A 17,670-nucleotide genomic window follows, 5' to 3' on the forward strand; every position below is an offset into this window, starting at 1 on the left:
AATGTCATTAAAACCGTCATAGTATAGTGAGGCATAAAAATGTCGTAGTATAGTAAGGCACAAAAATGTCATAGTATAATAAGGCAAAATAATTTCATAGTATAGTAAGGCATAAAAATGTCATAAAAACGTCAAAGTATAGTAAGGCATACAAATGTCATAAAATGTCATAGTATAGTACGGCATAAAAATCTCATAGTATAGTACGGCATAAAAATGTCATAGTATTGTAAGGCACAAAAATTTCATAAGAAATGTCACAGTATAGTAAGGCATATAAATGTCATAAAAATGTCACAGTATAATAAGGCATAAAAATGTCATAAAAACGTCATAGTATAGTAAGGCATAAAATGTCATAAAAATGTCATAGTATAGTAAGGCATAAAATGTCATAAAAATGTTATAGTATAGTAAGGCATAAAAATGTCATAAAAATGTCATAGTATAGTAAGGCACAAAAATTTCATTAAAATGTCATAGTATATTAAGGCATAAAATGTCATAAAAACGTCATAGTATAGTGAGGCATAAAAATGTCATAAAAATGTCATAGTATAGTAAGGCACAAAAATGTCATAAAAATGTCATAGTATAGTAAGGCACAAAAACGTCATAATAACGTCATAGTATAATAAGGCATAAAATGTCATGGTATAGTAAGGCATAAATAGGTCATAAAAACATCATAGTATAGTAAGGCATAAAAATGTAATAAATATTTCATTGTATAGTAAGGCATAAAAATGTCATAAAACCGTCATAATATAGTAAGGCACAAAAATTTCATAAAAACATCATAGTATAGTAAGGCATAAAAAGTCATAAAAACGTCATAGTATAGTAAGGCATAAAAACATCATAGTATAGTAAGGCATCATAAAAAGTCATTGTATAGTAAGGCATAAAAAGTCATAAAAACGTCATTGTATAGTAAGCCATAAAAACATCATAGTATAGTAAGGCATAAAAAGTCATAAAAACGTCATAGTATAGTTAGGCATAAAAATATCACAAAAACGTCATAGTATAGTAAGGCATAAAAATGTCATAGTATAGTAAGGCATAAAAATGTCATAAAAACGTCATAATATAGTAAGGCATAAAAACATCATAGTATAGTAAGGCATAAAAATATCATAAAAACGTCATAGTATAGTTAGGCATAAAAAGTCATTGTATAGTAAGGCATAAAAAGTCATAAAAACGTCATTGTATAGTAAGCCATAAAAACGTCATAGTACAGTGAGGAACAAAAATGTCATAAAAATGTCATAAAAACGTCATTGTATAATAAGGCATAAAAATTTCATGAAAACGTCATAGTATAGTAAGGCATAAAAATGTCACAAAGATGTCATAGTATAATAAGGCATAAAAATTTCATAGTATATTACAGCACAAAAATGTCATAGTATAGTAAGGCATAAAAATTTCATAAAAAATTCATAGTATAGTAAGGCATAAAACTCATAAAAACGTCATAGTATATTACGGCATAAAAATGTCATAGTATAGCAAGGCATAAAAATGTCATAAAAACGTCATTGTATAGCAAGGCACAAAAATGTCATAGTATAATAAGGCATAAAAATGTCATAGTATAGTAAGGAATAAAAATGTCATTAAAACCGTCATAGTATAGTAAGGCACAAAAATGTGAAAAAAATGTCATAGTATAGTAAGGTATAATAATGTTATAGTATAGTAAGGCATAAAAATGTGATAAAAATGTCATAGTATAATAAGGCATGAATATGTCATAGCATAGTAAGGCATAAAAATGTCATAAAAAATTCATAGCATAGTAGGGCATAAAAATGTCATAAAAACGTCATAGTATAGTAAGGCACAAAAATGTCATAAAAATGTCATAGTATAGTAAGGCACAAAAACGTCATAATAACGTCATAGTATAATAAGGCATAAAATGTCATGGTATAGTAAGGCATAAATATGTCATAAAAACATCATAGTATAGTAAGGCATAAAAATGGCATAAATAGGCATAAAAATGTAATATATATTTCATTGTATTGTAAAAGTCATAAAATGTCATAGTATAATAAGGCATCGTCATATTATAATTAGGCATAAAAACATCACAGTTCAGTATAGAAAGTTACTGAGTGATAAATATGTCAATTGTCAATTTTGGTTCAGACTGGTGGAACGTTATTTTCAAAACTCTCTTTGTGTAAAATTGAAATCCACAACTGTAGAATTCAGATCCACAAATGCTTTTTTGCATCACAAATAGAACATTGATTCACAAATGTATTTTTGAAAGTTGTAAATGTTAGGAAGATATTCACAAACACTTTTCATTTATTTGGAAATTAATTGAATGCATTCACAGATAATTGATTTATTTGTGGAATTTGTTTGTGTATTTGCAAATCTGTTTTATATTTGCAAGATATTTATGTGAATTTGCAATATTATTTTTTGTATTTGTGGAAGGTGTTTTATATTCACAGATTACACATTTATGCATGGATTGTTAATCTGTTCACACAAATAATGTTGAAACAAATCTACCTCTATATAAAATGCTCTGTGGAGCTGAGGGGACTGCAAAGTCAGGTGATAACTAACTGTGGATTTGTCACTAAGAGTAACTCCTTATACAATCACTTGTTCCATTGTTAATATAGAATATTGGTTACTACAGCTTTAATTTTGCTTTGTAAGTGTTTAATTGATGGAATTGGAAACTGAAACACATTCAGAAATACTTGATCAGTAAACTAATGGCAGAGAAAATGTTTTCAGTCATTTGTTAATTGAGTCTACAGCTGTGATGCAGTCTAAATGACTTGATTAATGGACCAATTACACAATAAATGAATACAGTAAAAGCTGTCATATGAGTTATTGCACAGGAAATGCAGCCAGTAGAAATGCATGTTTAACTCTACTGTGCAGCGCTCCCTGTCACATGACAGGGCAGTTTAAACCAGTTTTGGTCTGGATGAGAAAGTCGTTTTTATTTCATCTGGAATTTCTCAACTCAGCATGAGCCATATAAAATAAATTCATTAAATACTGATAAATAAAAATAATAGTTTTTCAATTGTCAAACAAATGTAAACCTTATTGTTACCACATAAGACAGAATGTTTAATGTTGTCTGCATCACAAAGTGCTGAGAGTCAGCTTGAGCTGAAATACAAGCCTCTGCTTGGCTGGTTCTAGCTTGGGAATTGCAGCAACCACAAGAAATATTTTGGCTTTTTCATTCAATATAGATGGAAAATATGCTCAGCTAGCACATGAATACTTCTTCAGACAGATTGGATTACTTTTCCTCCCCACAGAATGTCCTGCAATACCTCAAAATGTCTCCAGTGGCCTCTGACATGAACATTTTCAGGTTGAAGGAACAAATAAGACCAGAGTGACATAATAAATCCAGAGTGGTTTATTGGTTTTATCAACCGGCAGGTTTACCAAAGCACCATAAGAGACAGACTGAGCAACAACCCGCCTTTATACATTTCATCGGCAGCAAGATGCATTCAGGAGCAGTGGTATTTAAGCATGAGTAAACAATCCAAACAAAACATAACATTTTCATGAAAGGGTGTAAACACATTTTTAAACAAAAGCACAACTTAGACAGTTTTTGTACTTTGCATGCTATGAGCTACGCTTCTTACAGCTGGCTGTAATTCGCAGGGAACTGAGCCACACCGACAGACACACAGAGAGGGGGGAAGGGCAGCAGGACACACTGCAGCCATAAACGCGGATTAGAGACGAACACGCAGATACTCATTCACTTTCATCTGAAATGCCAGCCAGCCAGTAATGTCCTGCTGCCGCTGCTGCTGCTGCTGAGAGCACGTGCATCTCTGGGTGAGTGTGTAATCATATAGTGGGGTGGGTATGTTGGGGGAAAAAAATAAAAAATCAGCTTTGAGTAGTTGATCTGGAACAAAGTGGCTCAGGAAGCGAGCAGAGCTGTGATTTTATTCCCTAATGTTCGTGAACAACATTTATAATCAGGGTTTAGGGAGCACAGGTTAGGAGGGACAGGCCAGATTTACAGGGACTCTCACAGCGAACACCAACCAGGACACAGAGACAGACAGTAAAGAGAGACCGAGACAGTAAAGTATAGCTCAGTGCAAGCAAATTTAGAAAAGCCAAAAAAATTTAAAAAAAAGACCTGAAATAATTTCAACAAGAGAGCCGCAAGCTGGATAACAACAAATTTTACTTTCCTCCTCCTTTCCACGAACATGTATCTAACCTTAAATCACACAATGTGGCCACACTCACACGACCAAACTTTTCTTAAGTGTTACTTTCAGCAGGAAGAAGAGGATAGATTTCACTCATTTTAAGTGCGCAAACACAGTAAATCTGTCCAACAGATTTCTGCGGGCTAGCAGCAGGGGCTATAGTCATAATAGGTCTTGGCAGCAAAAATGTGTGGCCTTAACCACATGATCGCTATGATGACGACTATAGTGAGACTTCACTAAACTATCTGGTCATATGACTGCTGTGCTTAGAAAATTTTCACCTCAGGGTGAAAGTATCCTAAACAGTGTGAAACACAACAGTTTTCCTGTCACTCCAACAAACAGGGATTTCTTTTTCACAGTACTGTTTTTGTATCTCAGTCACTTGACAAGAGCAGAGGAACCATTAGTTTGCACAAAAAGAAAGAACAGAACACTCAAAAGTACAGCAAAGAAATGACTTTTCAGCTGGAACAAAATCAAGTGAAAGAAGAACACAGAGGGGCTTTGGTCCCAGTCCCATTTTTTGTCCAAGTGCTTCAAAAGAGCAGAGGAGACTGCTGCAGAATGTTAAACACAGGTGCTTTGTCAAAGACAAACATGGCGCTACAGCACAGTCTTACTTACATTAAGAAAAATAAAACAGCTAAACTCCATAGAGTATTTACATATTTTAGTCAGTGCATAATGGACATCTCTTCCATTTCTTTTTGTCAAATCTATACAAGTCTGTATAGAAACCTCACCACAGCGTGATGCCTCTCAGGCGAGGAATGCTTGTGTTTAGAATTGGTACTCAATTGGTCTTGGCATCAGAAAATCCCCAGCCAGCGCCTCCTTATTAAGTAACAGACAGAGACATTGTTTAAATGCAGTCTGGCGCTGGACTGCAGGCAGAGGAAGGTCCCCGCTCATATCAAGTTTCTGGAGGCTCCCATCATCATTCATGTGACTGGCTGTCAGTGGCAGTGCTACAGGCTTAATCATGCACATACATTTAGACATTGTTGGTTTTTGTATTAAAGAAAAACATGCAGTTTCATGAAGGAACAACCGGAACAGTAACAATTTATGAAAACAGAATGCTCTTTGTTTTGTATGAAACTAGTACCATTATCTGACAGGCTGAGTAGCATTTGGTAGCAACTGTTAACAATGAATAATCAAATCTGAGAGGGACTCAAAACACACCTGCAGTACCTTCTTCTCTTTTGATCATGTCACAAAAATCTTGCCTCTGTATTTTGACCCTTTTCCAGTTAAGAACAGAAAGATAAGATGGGATCATTAAAAAAAAAAAAGGAGGGTTACACTAACATGGAGACAGGTTTCAAAACATTTTAGGCCTTTTCCCACTTGAGGAGTGGAGAGCTGTGGCTTCAGTGGTGCCTCCAAACATCTAGGATTTACTTACTGGTGTGTGAAGCAGCAATCACTAAAATATACAGTTTTTCAGAGATGGCTATAAAAATACAAGAGAATACAAAACAGACTCTTTTGGCATTGATTGTTAAACAGGTAGGTCAGAACACAGACAATCAACTTAACAAGGTGACAAAGTCCTTTTTCACTTCATTTGGTCTTGAAGTTGTTTCTTGGCCATTTCATTGCACATCGTCTCTTTGTGCCTCTTCGTGATTTCAGACAGACAGCGACAGTGGATGCCTATTTTCGAGCACGTTCCCTCGCCAGGCGCCTCATGAAGCAACAGGTCACCGCTGCGATGATGACAATGCCAACGAACAAGGCAGAGGAGACTCCGACAACCAAAGGGATGAGGAGGAGGTCAGCAGCTGGGGGAATAAGAGGAAATAAAGACATGAGAACTAGTGTTAATTACTGAAAATTAGTTTCCTTTAAATGAGGAAAATACGACAGGATGAGTGGAAATTTTAATTCAATAGATATACACAACCCTGTTCTCATTAGAATCTAATTTCAGGTGAGTAAATGTCAAAAAATTTTGCCCTTGGGTAAATTGATTAGTTTGGTTGAAATTAATACAGACAGCGCGCACACACACGCACGCACGCACGCACGCACGCACGCACGCACGCACACACACACACACACACACACACACACACACACACACGACCGAGTTAATGGACTGTGCTGCTTGATAAACTAAAAGCACAGTTTGCCCCAGTGGTTCAGTTATCTAGAACAGTCCATTTAGCCTCTATCTGGGATCCAGAGCTGTGGCCTCTATGTTGAGCAGAAAAAAGATCAACAACTAACCTTTGACATACATTTTATATACATTAAACATTATGAATATTTAGACTGCAGTGGGATGGGACTAATTTTCATAAAAATAAAAATGCACCCAAGCCACTATTTTTCCTTTCAAATGCTGATTTTTTTTCAACTCAACTTTTTCTGATAGTTGGATTAATCCTTTCAGTCATTTTTCAAAGTCAAGTCAAAGTGACTCCGGAGAGGAACTAGTGAAATGAAGTGCATATCTAAATATTTGAAATGTAAATCTAGAGGAACCATGATCTGCAGTCTGATAGGGAAGAGGAAGAATCGATCTAATTAAAATGTCATGGTCAAGAGCAAATGCTGGGAATAATCAAGTAACATTTACTGACCAAAGGTCACCAGTCTGACCCCCTGCTTGATCTGCCAGCCCGAAACCCAAACAGACAACGAATGCTTTAGTAAACAAGGTCTGTTTGTGGTTGCTCACATTTATACACATAAAAGATCATTTAAAATAAAACAAAAAAAGGAGTAGTAGGAGACACTTACCTCTGGCGTACAGGTAGACGGTCACTGCATTCGACTCTGTTTTGACCCCCGTGTTGTACCAGCCTCCATGCGGGTCCTGACCCCACGCCTCGGCGTGACACGCATACATGCCCTGATCATCCATAGTGGCCGTGTGGACTCTCAGTCTGTAGCTGACAGCTGACAGGCGGTCGATGCTAATCTCGCTACTGTTGATGTAGGTATTTGCAACACCGTTGTACATGAGAGCAGCTATGAGGGTGGGTTTTTCTACAACAGGGGGATCTGGTGGAGCGACTTCGGATGCTGGACTCTCTCCCTTCTTGCTAACCAGTTCAGGGATCGGCCAACGCAGCCAGTGCACCTGAGCCTGGGCGGGACCTGTCGTCGTCACGGTCGCGTTGCAGATGAGGGTGATGGTGCTGCCTCTTTTTAACAGGGGTCCTCGAGGGAGCTGAGCCACAGCTGAAACCAGCACATCTGAGAAAGGAAGTGGTTCATATAGGATCATGTATGCATACATGTGTCAGTTTAAGAACAAAACGGAAACGTGTGAGTTTTTATCTGTGGTAAAAACAGATGTTTTTTTTTTCTTACATTTTTAACAATCATCTTAATAAGGTGATCTGACATAAGTTGCACTAACATGCATTTCTGAGGAATTTGAACAGAATCAAACCACAGATTCACATTTTGGCAGTCTACCCTCGAGCCAGAGAATCATTGGAATACAACAGTAACTTATCATTTCTTCCTTTTCAGTAAACCCATTGTTCATAAAATATAAAGTAAAATGAATCAAGATTTTGGGGGCAGCTATGAATGTTTTACATATTTTTTTACAAATTTATAAGAAGCTAGGAGACCGATCTGTTTCTGAGGTCCTGTTGCAGACTTGAAACCAGAACATCGCCGCCAAATGGCCCACAGCCCAGACCCCTGGGCCACCAAGACACTCAGTGAATCCAAATTGTTAAATCCTTTCTCAGACCAAAACAATACAACAGTGCCTGAACAGAAAATGCAATTAGCAGTGGAAAGAAATCCAACAGAGAAACTACAGTTTCACATTTTTTCAAATACAAATACTCATGATTACCCTTCTGTTTACCCTACATGTACAGTCACTGATAGAAATGAAGCCCGTGTGTCACTGAGAACACGACCTGATGCCTCTCACCTTTGGTCTTCAGGTTGACGGTGACTCCCTCGGACCTCTGGGTGAGTGTCGCAGGCGTAGACGGGCCAGGGTTTGTCCTTCCAGCGTACACACTCACCACACACCGATACACCCCTGTGTCGCCGGGCCGGGCCGAGAACAGCTTCAGAGAGTACCTCCCCCCCGCCACTTTCTCCATAGAGCCGCCGCTAGCTCTGCTGAGGTCGTCTCCCCAGCTCACAACACCATCCGTGCTCATCCGGGCCACCTCCACCTTAACATAAAAGAAAATAAAAGAGTAATAAATAAATAAATAAAAGTGTGTCAGTAGTGTAAATTGAGGTTTGATTTATTTTAAGCCATTTACTAGAAGCTTCTTTTTGGCAGCCAACTCTCAAACGTCATGTGTCAAAACGTTGCCTGCAGCACTTGACTGCACCACACATGAAAACATTTCAAACTTATCTGTCATTTCTGATGAAATTATTTATCAGTTAGAGAAAAAGGGGTAAAATGATTTATAGGAATAGAAATCTTCACAATTGATCCACTACAGAGCAAGAACGGTATATGTAACGGTTTCCACTGACAGGTTCAGATTGTGTCTTACAACATTCTGAGTAGGATTCCTACAGAGACCGACCTTTTTGCTTCAGAATAAGAGCCTTTTTGTTTAACCAGAAACTGCCATTATATTATTCTGTTCAAAACGATTCCAGTCATTTTACCTCACAGAACACGGGAGTTGCTCGTCTACCACTGCTTACTTTATTTTTACGTTATTGTGACTTTCAGTGGTGGAAGTAATATTCCGATCCTTTGCTTAAGTAAAAGTACCGCAGAATGGATTACCTATCTGTGCATGCAATTAACAATCACATTCCCTGTCAAATTACTATCTGTTATTTCTCAATAAATACGTTTAATGTCCCTGCAAGCTGATTCTCAGATTTCACTGATAAAAAATGATAGAAAAGGAACCGAAAATGAAAAACTAACATGCTTTGCTAATTCTAATGCAGCATGATATTACACTTTTGATGTAAAATGTTTCATTAGTTTCTTCATTTGTGGGTATTTGTTTATACAAGAATTAATGATGATGGTGAAAGAAAAATGTACGGTATGTCTACTTCAGGTGCAAACATCAGTATCCTCCTCAGTAACAGTGTGCAGATATGCAAACAAATACACACAATAAACACCTCTACACTGTCCTGCTTTGTGCAGTCTCTTAAGATTCACAGTACCTCAACTCCCCCAGAGCCGACTTCATCGCTGCTTACAGATCCCCTCTTCATCCACTGAACCAGCAGGCCCGAGTTCACTTCAGACGGCAGCCCCAGCACCTCACAGGTCAGGATGAGAGGGGAACCCACCTGCAGGGTCACCTCCCCTCTGGGTGAAGACGTTACACTCAGAGACTCCGCTGGAGAGAGGAAGAGATAGAGATAGAGAGAGAGAGAGAGAGAGAGAGAGAGAGACGGAGCTTAATAAAAGTTAAAGTACCAGAAATCCTCCTTGGTGAAGAGCCTCAAACCAGCACTTAGACTGTGACGGGACAAATCTTTACAGGATGTGGTTTACAGCACTGTGAGTATCGTTTCTGTGGCCAGGATAAAATGGGATTACCACCTCATCCCGGCAAAAATGCCTTTAACATCTCACAATGGTTATCATAGTATGTGACAAGAGCCAACACAATGGCTATAATATTCATATTTTCTGTATATACTGTATTGGATTTTCCTTAATATGGAATAAAAGAGGAAATTCCTGTGTTGTATTCAGATATATAAATTAAGCATAACAGTAGAAGAACATAGGACAAATAACAATGTGAAACTTTTTCAAATGAATTGAAAATGTTATTAATACCCTGGTATAATTAGAAGATATCAACACTGATCCATTGTGTGTGCAAAGCCTCATTTAACAACAAAAAATTCAGTTCTGCTCAATAATAGACACATTATGTATCTAAACAAAAGCAGAAACGTCAGACCATTGCATTAGTCAGACAACAGAAAATACAGAACTAAGTAGTGTTTGTCAGCGGGTGTCTGTAAGAAACAATGCATGCATTGATGAGCTCTAATCCTTCAACTTCAGCTTCCATCTAATTGCTGAAGAGAAAAAACTGACCTAAATAACTTTTAACTTCACTTACTTACTTGGTAATAAGATATTTTTGTACCTTTCATCTGCAATTATATAAAAAAAAAAAACATGAAAAAGCATTTGTTCTAAAACTTATGTTAAATCAAAAGTATGAAAACATCACGTACAAAGATGAGGCTGGGAAAGTAAAACATTAACAGCACTTCCTATGAGCGAACATATCAAGAATGTAGCGTATGTATGTACGGAGGTAACTTCCCTTTCCAGTGGGTGTTTGAGGAAAGACACTACAGTGCTGGTCTGAAAGTAATGGACACGTCTGTCTAAGGAAGACAGTCATCCTCTTTGAGGCCAAGGTGGGAGGAAAGATTACTTAATCCTTTGGATCTATACAAGCGCTTTAAAATTTAAACTGAGCCACGGCAACAGACAGCTATCCAGCTGCCCGGCCAGCCAGATATCGACCTATCAAATCCAGCTAGATAATCAACGAGAGAGCTGAGCATTTAGCTTGTCAGTCATGTAGCGGGGCAGCACACAGAGCTGCAATTACCCAACTGACAGAAAACTAACTGGGCCCCAGTTTAAGTAATTTTTCAAGCAAAATATTTCATAGTTCCAGATTCTCAAACGGGAAAATTTGCTGCTTTTCTGTTTTTTTCCCCCTAGTGTTTATGTTTATGAATAAAAGATGAATCGATTAATGAAGAAAATAACTGGCAGATTAACCGATATTGGAAATAATATTCAGCTGCATCTCTAACAGTAAGATGTCCATCCAGCCCTCCATGCAGCTAATCAGAAAACCCCAGCACTTTCTATATCCAGGCAGCCAACAAACAAGGCAACAAGTTAAATACTAATGTGTGTCCATTTATTTAATCAGCTGCCTATCCATTCAGTCAGTAAACTGCTAAGTCAGCCTGCCAGCAAAGCTAGACATTCAGATAAGCTCTAAGGAATACAAACACCCAGGGCTTGAGTCTGAAAACTGGAAGAAGTCCAACATACTCAACAGCGCTACAACTCCAGGCTGACTGACGCCACTTCTTTGGCTTCAAAAGAGAAAGAATCAAGCGCCATGAACTGACAAGTACAAACCGAACTTGAGATATTTTAGTTTTATTGTCTCCGATTTACTCTGTAACCGGAGCAGCCAACGTTATGATATGATCCTCTCTCCCTACTGTGGTTTACTGTGTCACAAATTGCCTGCAGTAAGATTTTATCGCAACAATGATCACAGCACAGAATAATCAGCTGTTGTTGAATGTGCTTGTGACAGTTTGACCTTGAAACTTGCTACATGTTACCATAGTTTTGGCAAATGCCAACAGAAACACTGGCACAATTTCTACGTCACACTGACCGAGTTGCTGAACAGTCAAGTTGCCAATATCCAGTGTCCTCTGTGCGATCTTCTGCCACGATCGATCAGGGTCCAGAATCCACTGCGAGGCCTCACAGAAGTACGAGCCGGTGTCATCTGGCTGCACCGCCTTCATCTTCATCACGTACACGCCCTGCCCGGCCTCCCCGTTCCTCTTCTCCAGCGTGATCTCTCCGTCGTCGTAGCGCTTCTGGTACGAACGTCCGGGGACGACCCCCAGCATCTTGTCGATGGAGATAATCTCTCGAACGGTGCTGACCTCCTCCCCAGCTCCGATCCCCGAACCGTCTCTGCCACCGCGCTTCCCAAACGTGATGGACAGATGGGTGAGCTGCTCCGACTGGATGCTGCCTGAGCAGGTCAGTGTTAATTCTGCTCCCTCTGGCACCGGCTGACCAGTGAGTGAGCGGGAGAAGCTGATCTGGAGTGTGTCAGGGATCACTGCGGTTGCAAAAAGAAGACACAGACAGACAATTATATTACATCAAGCTGCTGCAGGAGCCAGATGGGAGGAAAAAGAGGGGCCAAATTTGATTTCTATTGCCAGTGTGCTGTTTAGACATTTCTATGTTTAGAACACTGAATCATGAAATAAGGTTGCTGAGAGTGACTCCAAACCTTTTACCTCCCTTTGCTTCAGGCACTGAAGAGAGGGGGATTAACTCAGCTGCAAAACTAAGATTTGGCATCCCAATATCAAACTAGTAGTACACAGACAGTATGATGAATAGAAACACATTTGGTAACCATACGGACAGTGTAAGATTGCCTGAATGTTTTTGGACGGCCGGAGCGAATGGATCTTAGAGTAAGTGTAACAAGTTTGTAGAGAGAAGGAGAAACAGAAAGGAAAAAGCAGAGTACAAATACCAGATGGTCGCTATAAATAATAGCTTAGAGTGAGGAATGTTGTCATGTACCAAGTTAAACACACATTTAACGTTGTCATCCATCTGGCTGATATAGCGCAAAGTTGCTGATAAAATCTTCTCATAGGTAACCCCCCCCCCCATGACAGAACTTGAACACACCACAACTTAACTTTGATGATGTAATCTAGTTGCAACAAGGGCTGGGTATCATTTGAAATTTTGTGATAGTAGTTGGTGACAAAATACAAGGGATTTGTTGCTTAAACCTGAAGTATTTTTTTTGACACGTTTAAGAAACATTTTTTATAACACCGATGAAGCCACTGATCTCAAATATTAGGTATCTAAACACAAACAGCCGTGATAAAACATTGCTAATTTTGCTAACCAGATATTCATTGCCACCTTTGGATACTTGACATGATTTGATACTCAGTGCTACAAACACGTTTCAATCTGTACCAAAAAAGAATGAAGGTTCGAAACTCAAGCATAGGTGCTAAAAAAAAAACCCCAAACAAAACAAGAACAGGAAGAAGCTTTTTAAAACCATGCTTTAAATGGAGGTCAGCTGATCGTCTGGATAGTCTGTGATATTATCTATTTTTTATATTTTTAGCATATCCTATGAAAAAGACCAAAAACAGCAATGCGCTGATCTTAGTATGACAGGTATGAGTTTCCACTGCTGCCTATAAACTAAAATCCATGAGCCACACTGTTGCACTGGACGACACTTCATTCCTCCTCTGTACAAATCATGTGCACTGAACCAGTGGGCTTGAGGCTGAGAGCCACACATGGGTTTAAGTATTGTCATATGGACCAATACAAGTTCTATATATATATATATATATATCTTACCTTTGACAGTCACTGTGCCGCTGTAGTTCCCCTGGAAGGTGCTGTCCGTGCTGGGTGTGTAGCACTCGTATTTTCCCTGGTCTTCAGCCCGGAGTCTCTGGATCATCAGGCGGACCACGTCCCCAGAGTCCCTCTCTACCCTCACCTCCCCGCTCCTCACCCGGGGCTGGAACGGAGCGTATGGGAAACCCTGGTCCCTGGTGGACACCACTCCCATCTGCCTCCCACCGGAATTATCCCTGTACAAGAACCACTCAAACTCCTGAGTGCGTGGGCCTTCGTATCCTGATACAGTACAGGGCAGGGAGAGGGGGAACCCTGCCACACGGTAGAGGGGTCCAGTGGGAAGGGTTACGTCGCGACACACAGCATACTGGAGCACTGTGACAGGAAAATAAGGAGAGACAGTAAGACGATGAAAGACGTTACAAGCAGGAAAGATTGTAGATGGTAACATTTTCAAGTTTGTGTGGGTCACAGTCTCCCCTCGCAGCATGTTTGGTGCATGGACTAACTGATCAATATCCTGAGCTGATGACTGGCTAACAGGGAATCAATACAGCAAATAGCTGTGGAGAAAAACACTAGTGCTGGAGCTGGGCCAGTTTCCTCTGAACACAACGCCATGTTTAATAAATGAAATACAATCATCTCAGTGGACTTGTTCGCTCGTTCTCTAATTATTTTTGTTGGGGCTGGGACTTAAAGGAACAGTCCACTGAAAAACAGAACAAAACCAGTTTGTAGTCTCACAAATTGCTACAGTCACAGTAATATTTGCTAATATTGGCTGCATTTCTTGCCTGAAACTGCTGATTATTTTCTCAAATAATTGTTTGGACTATAAATTGTCATAAAAAATACGTTTTTAAAAATTCCATTATTATTTCCTAAAGCCTAAAGTGACATGTTCATACACTTATAATATCCAGTTCCCCCAACAGTCTATAACTGAAGCATTTACAGTTTAAGAGCTTTTTTTTTCTTCTAATGATCAACCAATCGATTAATCAACTAATTGTACATACATATACATCTGAACAACTCAACAGTAGCATCTCTTTCTCAAATGCAGCGAAAGAGATATTACTAACTGACAAACTTCACACTTCAGTCAGGTTTGTGGATAACTGTGCACAGCTGTGTTATTATATCACAATAACAGAAAACAAAAGGTCATTGAGTGGATTATATTGGAATGAGCTGAACCTGATATCTTCTAACTGCAAATCACAGTGAAACTGAGTGAAAAGATTTCACTCAAGCCAAAGTGGAAAAATAAAATGTATTTTATCCCTGTCACTTCACAGTTTAATGGAGGTCTGGGAACATGGCAGAGTTTCAGTTTGCTGGTTATGGGCAAAGATATTTGGTGTGAGTGCCTCAGGGCTGAGGGCAGCCAGGGTCAGTCAAAGGTAAATAACCACATTTAAATGGGTAACATTTTACACATTGTGAAGTGAATAATTTCCTCTTTTCAAAGTAGTAAGTCTAATCTGAGATGACATAAACTCTATAGAAACAAACAGAGCTAAAGAAATATCATCCTTTTATACCCAAATTAGTTTCACTTCTTCACAGCACAAACAATGTCATATGTTTATTTGAAGCCTGATGATGAGGTTCTTGAATTGTTTGGATAAGCAACAAGATGAGAAAAGTAGTCTGCAATTGTGAATGCAACGTTTACTTATTGATTATGAACCATATGTTGTTGTTGTTTTATTATCATAAAAGAAAGATAATGGGAATGAAAGGAGTAAACATTTTAACAAGTGTCCGACGCAAAAAAAAAAATTGTAATCTAACTTTAAGAGTGACCCGACTCAAAAACACAATGCAAATTCACTGGAACTTAATCAAATCAAACAAATTCCACCAAGTGAGAAGTAAGACAGCCAATCTCTAAAATAAACTTATTACACCTCGTCATGTTTAAAACTATATTTTCACAATGACAAACTGGAAGAAAAGATTTTGTTAAAGAATAGTACAAATCTTTAATCTTGGTTGAATACTAAGTGATTTTAATCTGCATGGAAGTGTGGAGGAATGACCTCATCAACCTCACCATCTCCAAATGCAAATGAGATGTGAGTATCCAGACGTAACAGTCAATAAACACACCTGCAAACTGACACTGCACCAACTACCACACCCATTAACGTCACCCAAAACTGGTAAATACCTGAACAACTAGAAATACTAGAATGGGGTGTTCTGGCACTCCTTGGCGATGTGTGTGTGTGTGTGTGTCTGTGTCTGTGTGTCTGTGTCTGTGTGTGAGCGTGTGTGCGTCTGTGTCTGTGTGTGTGTGAGCGTGTCAGACCTAAAAACAACTGGAGCTTTCCCACAGGCCGAGTAACGGCCCGATAGCAACACACCCATAATGACATGGGAGACTAGTGGGAGGCTTAAGCGGATCAAGTCCTAATTAACGTTGGGCTCGGACTGATAGGGCTGGGGGACACCACAGCTTGTCACAATGCTCAATACTGTCTGGATTATATACTGTGCAACAAAAGGGGAGGGGGGGACCCACAAAGAGATACATGGTGGTGGGCCATTATACAATTCTGTCCCAAGGAAGCCTGTCTGCTTGGTTATTAGATGTGATTTATATAATTGTTAATGCTGTGAGGGAATTGAATACTGTGTCATTCAAGTTTATACATTCTCTCTCTGTCCAAACTGTTAAGTCAAACTATACTTCTGAAATATAAGTCGAGGAATGTGAAGCCAAGTCAGCATTAGAAAAATATTAGAGTACAGTTTTATATATCAGCTTTACTGTCTTTTAACTGGGTTTTGTGTCCTGTATTTGCTGTAAAAGAAATACTTATTTTAAACTTAAGAGCACCTTGGGTTGGTTTGGTTATTTTACAATCACGCCCCACCTTTTCAGCAGGTACAGTACTATTTCCTTTTTTCTTACCGCTGTCACTCAATTTCAATATTCAGGATTCAAAACTTCATTTCTATTTCATCTGTAGTTGATAGGACTTTTGCTATGATGGTTTCACATGAAACAAATGAAGACACAGTATGACCACACTGAGGAAATAAAAGAAGTGGTAAAAACATAAAAATGACCAGAGTCCATAGTTGAATAAAATGTAATAGCTGAAAAAATTTGTAATTACCATTACAATGTGCTGTTGTTTAAACTTTGGGGACTTCCTGCTTGACACACCAGGAACTGGCTTTATTGGCAAAGCAAACACCGGTTTCTTTGGCCCAACTGGCTCAGCATCCATCAAGCTGTATGTAAGTGATTTTGGTTTGGTAGTGAACCAGTGATCAGTCACTCCTGCACTTGGGTTGTGGGTATGATAAACTGACATACAGACCACAGGGATGTGACAGATGCTGATAACTGCCCCACGGATGAGCACAGTGCTGCACACTGGCTAAAAGATGGCAGACCAGATCATCAGAAATAATAAAGATGCATGCTGCAAATGAATAGTCTGACTGGCAGGCATGAAGAAACAATCAGGCAAATGCATGTTCATGTAACAGATGGTGCGGCGGTTTTTTTGCCCCCCTGTAGTCATTGTGTTGTACCAGCGAACAGGTACAACACAGACGCGGCTGTAACTCACCGCAGTGTAGAAATACGAACAGTGCCGTTTTAATCGAAGCCATCATGGTCCTCATCTTCGCCCCCAATGTCCAGATGGATTATTATGTCGAGTCAGATTTGTCTCTCCGTGTTCCTCTGCTCGTTTATCGACGATCATAGTTCATCCCGCCGTGGAGAGGGGCTGCCTTCAAAGGAAACGACAGATATGATCGGATTATTTGTGAGGAGAAAAAAACAAAAACAAAAACAAAAACACCTAAATGATCATGTGTAGCGATGTAGCCGTGCTTACACAGAGAGGAGAGTTAGCGCCGTCAGCTAACTGCAAAGCGACTGAATATTAGTGCGAGAAAATGTAAATGCACAAAGCTGCATATTTAATCACCTTTGTTTCATGCGCCGTCGCATCTCAGTCAACACATCGACTGGTTCATAATATCCCGGTTTGGTTTTAGATTATACCGCCTCGACAGACATGCCGTCCAAGCCCAGTCATGGAGTGGCTGGCATCACAGGGGGCTGGGGTGTGTATGTGTGAATGTGTATGTGTGTGTGTGTGTGTGTGTGTGTGAGGAGGAGGAGGAGGAGGAGGAGGGGGAGTGGTTGGTAACAAAAAGGGGAGGAGCATGCATGCAAAACAGTCTCTGGGGAAAAGAAGTGGAGCCGGTGCCATTGGTCAAGGAAGGAAC

The 17,670-nt window shown here is 39.3% G+C and overlaps 1 protein-coding gene across 2 annotated transcripts; it reads right to left on the bottom strand.

The window, feature by feature from the left end:
- Positions 1–3,401: 3,401 nt before the first annotated feature.
- On the bottom strand, positions 3,402–17,525 carry igsf8 (immunoglobulin superfamily, member 8). 2 transcript variants are annotated; one of them, XM_023426830.2, is made up of 8 exons: positions 17,367–17,525; positions 17,001–17,166; positions 13,396–13,776; positions 11,639–12,100; positions 9,399–9,577; positions 8,170–8,422; positions 7,011–7,469; positions 3,402–6,046 (listed from the first exon to the last, which is right to left on the bottom strand). In XM_023426830.2, the coding sequence occupies exons 2-8, from the start codon at positions 17,053–17,055 to the stop codon at positions 5,919–5,921; spliced, it is 1,917 nt and encodes a 638-aa protein (XP_023282598.1). In that variant the 5' UTR covers positions 17,056–17,166; positions 17,367–17,525; the 3' UTR covers positions 3,402–5,918. The 2 variants fall into 2 exon arrangements, with proteins under 2 accessions (XP_023282598.1, XP_023282599.1); XM_023426831.2 differs by having other exon boundaries at positions 17,001–17,162; positions 17,367–17,507.
- Positions 17,526–17,670: the final 145 nt, after the last annotated feature.

The sequence above is a fragment of the Seriola lalandi genome, unplaced genomic scaffold (genome assembly GCF_002814215.2).
Source record: "Seriola lalandi dorsalis isolate HSWRI2012SDOR001 ecotype SW California unplaced genomic scaffold, Sedor1 jcf7180002054840, whole genome shotgun sequence".
NCBI classification, from domain to species: Eukaryota; Metazoa; Chordata; class Actinopteri; order Carangiformes; family Carangidae; genus Seriola; species Seriola lalandi.

Coding starts and splice junctions, on each gene's coding strand:
- igsf8 (XM_023426830.2), bottom strand. CDS start 17,055: ATGAGGACCATGATGGCTTCGATTAAAACGGCACTGTTCGTATTTCTA. Junction 13,777..17,000: donor GTTCGTATTTCTACACTGCG/GTGAGTTACAGC, acceptor TTCCTGTCACAG/TGCTCCAGTATGCTGTGTGT. Junction 6,047..7,010: donor CGTCTACCTGTACGCCAGAG/GTAAGTGTCTCC, acceptor TTATTCCCCCAG/CTGCTGACCTCCTCCTCATC.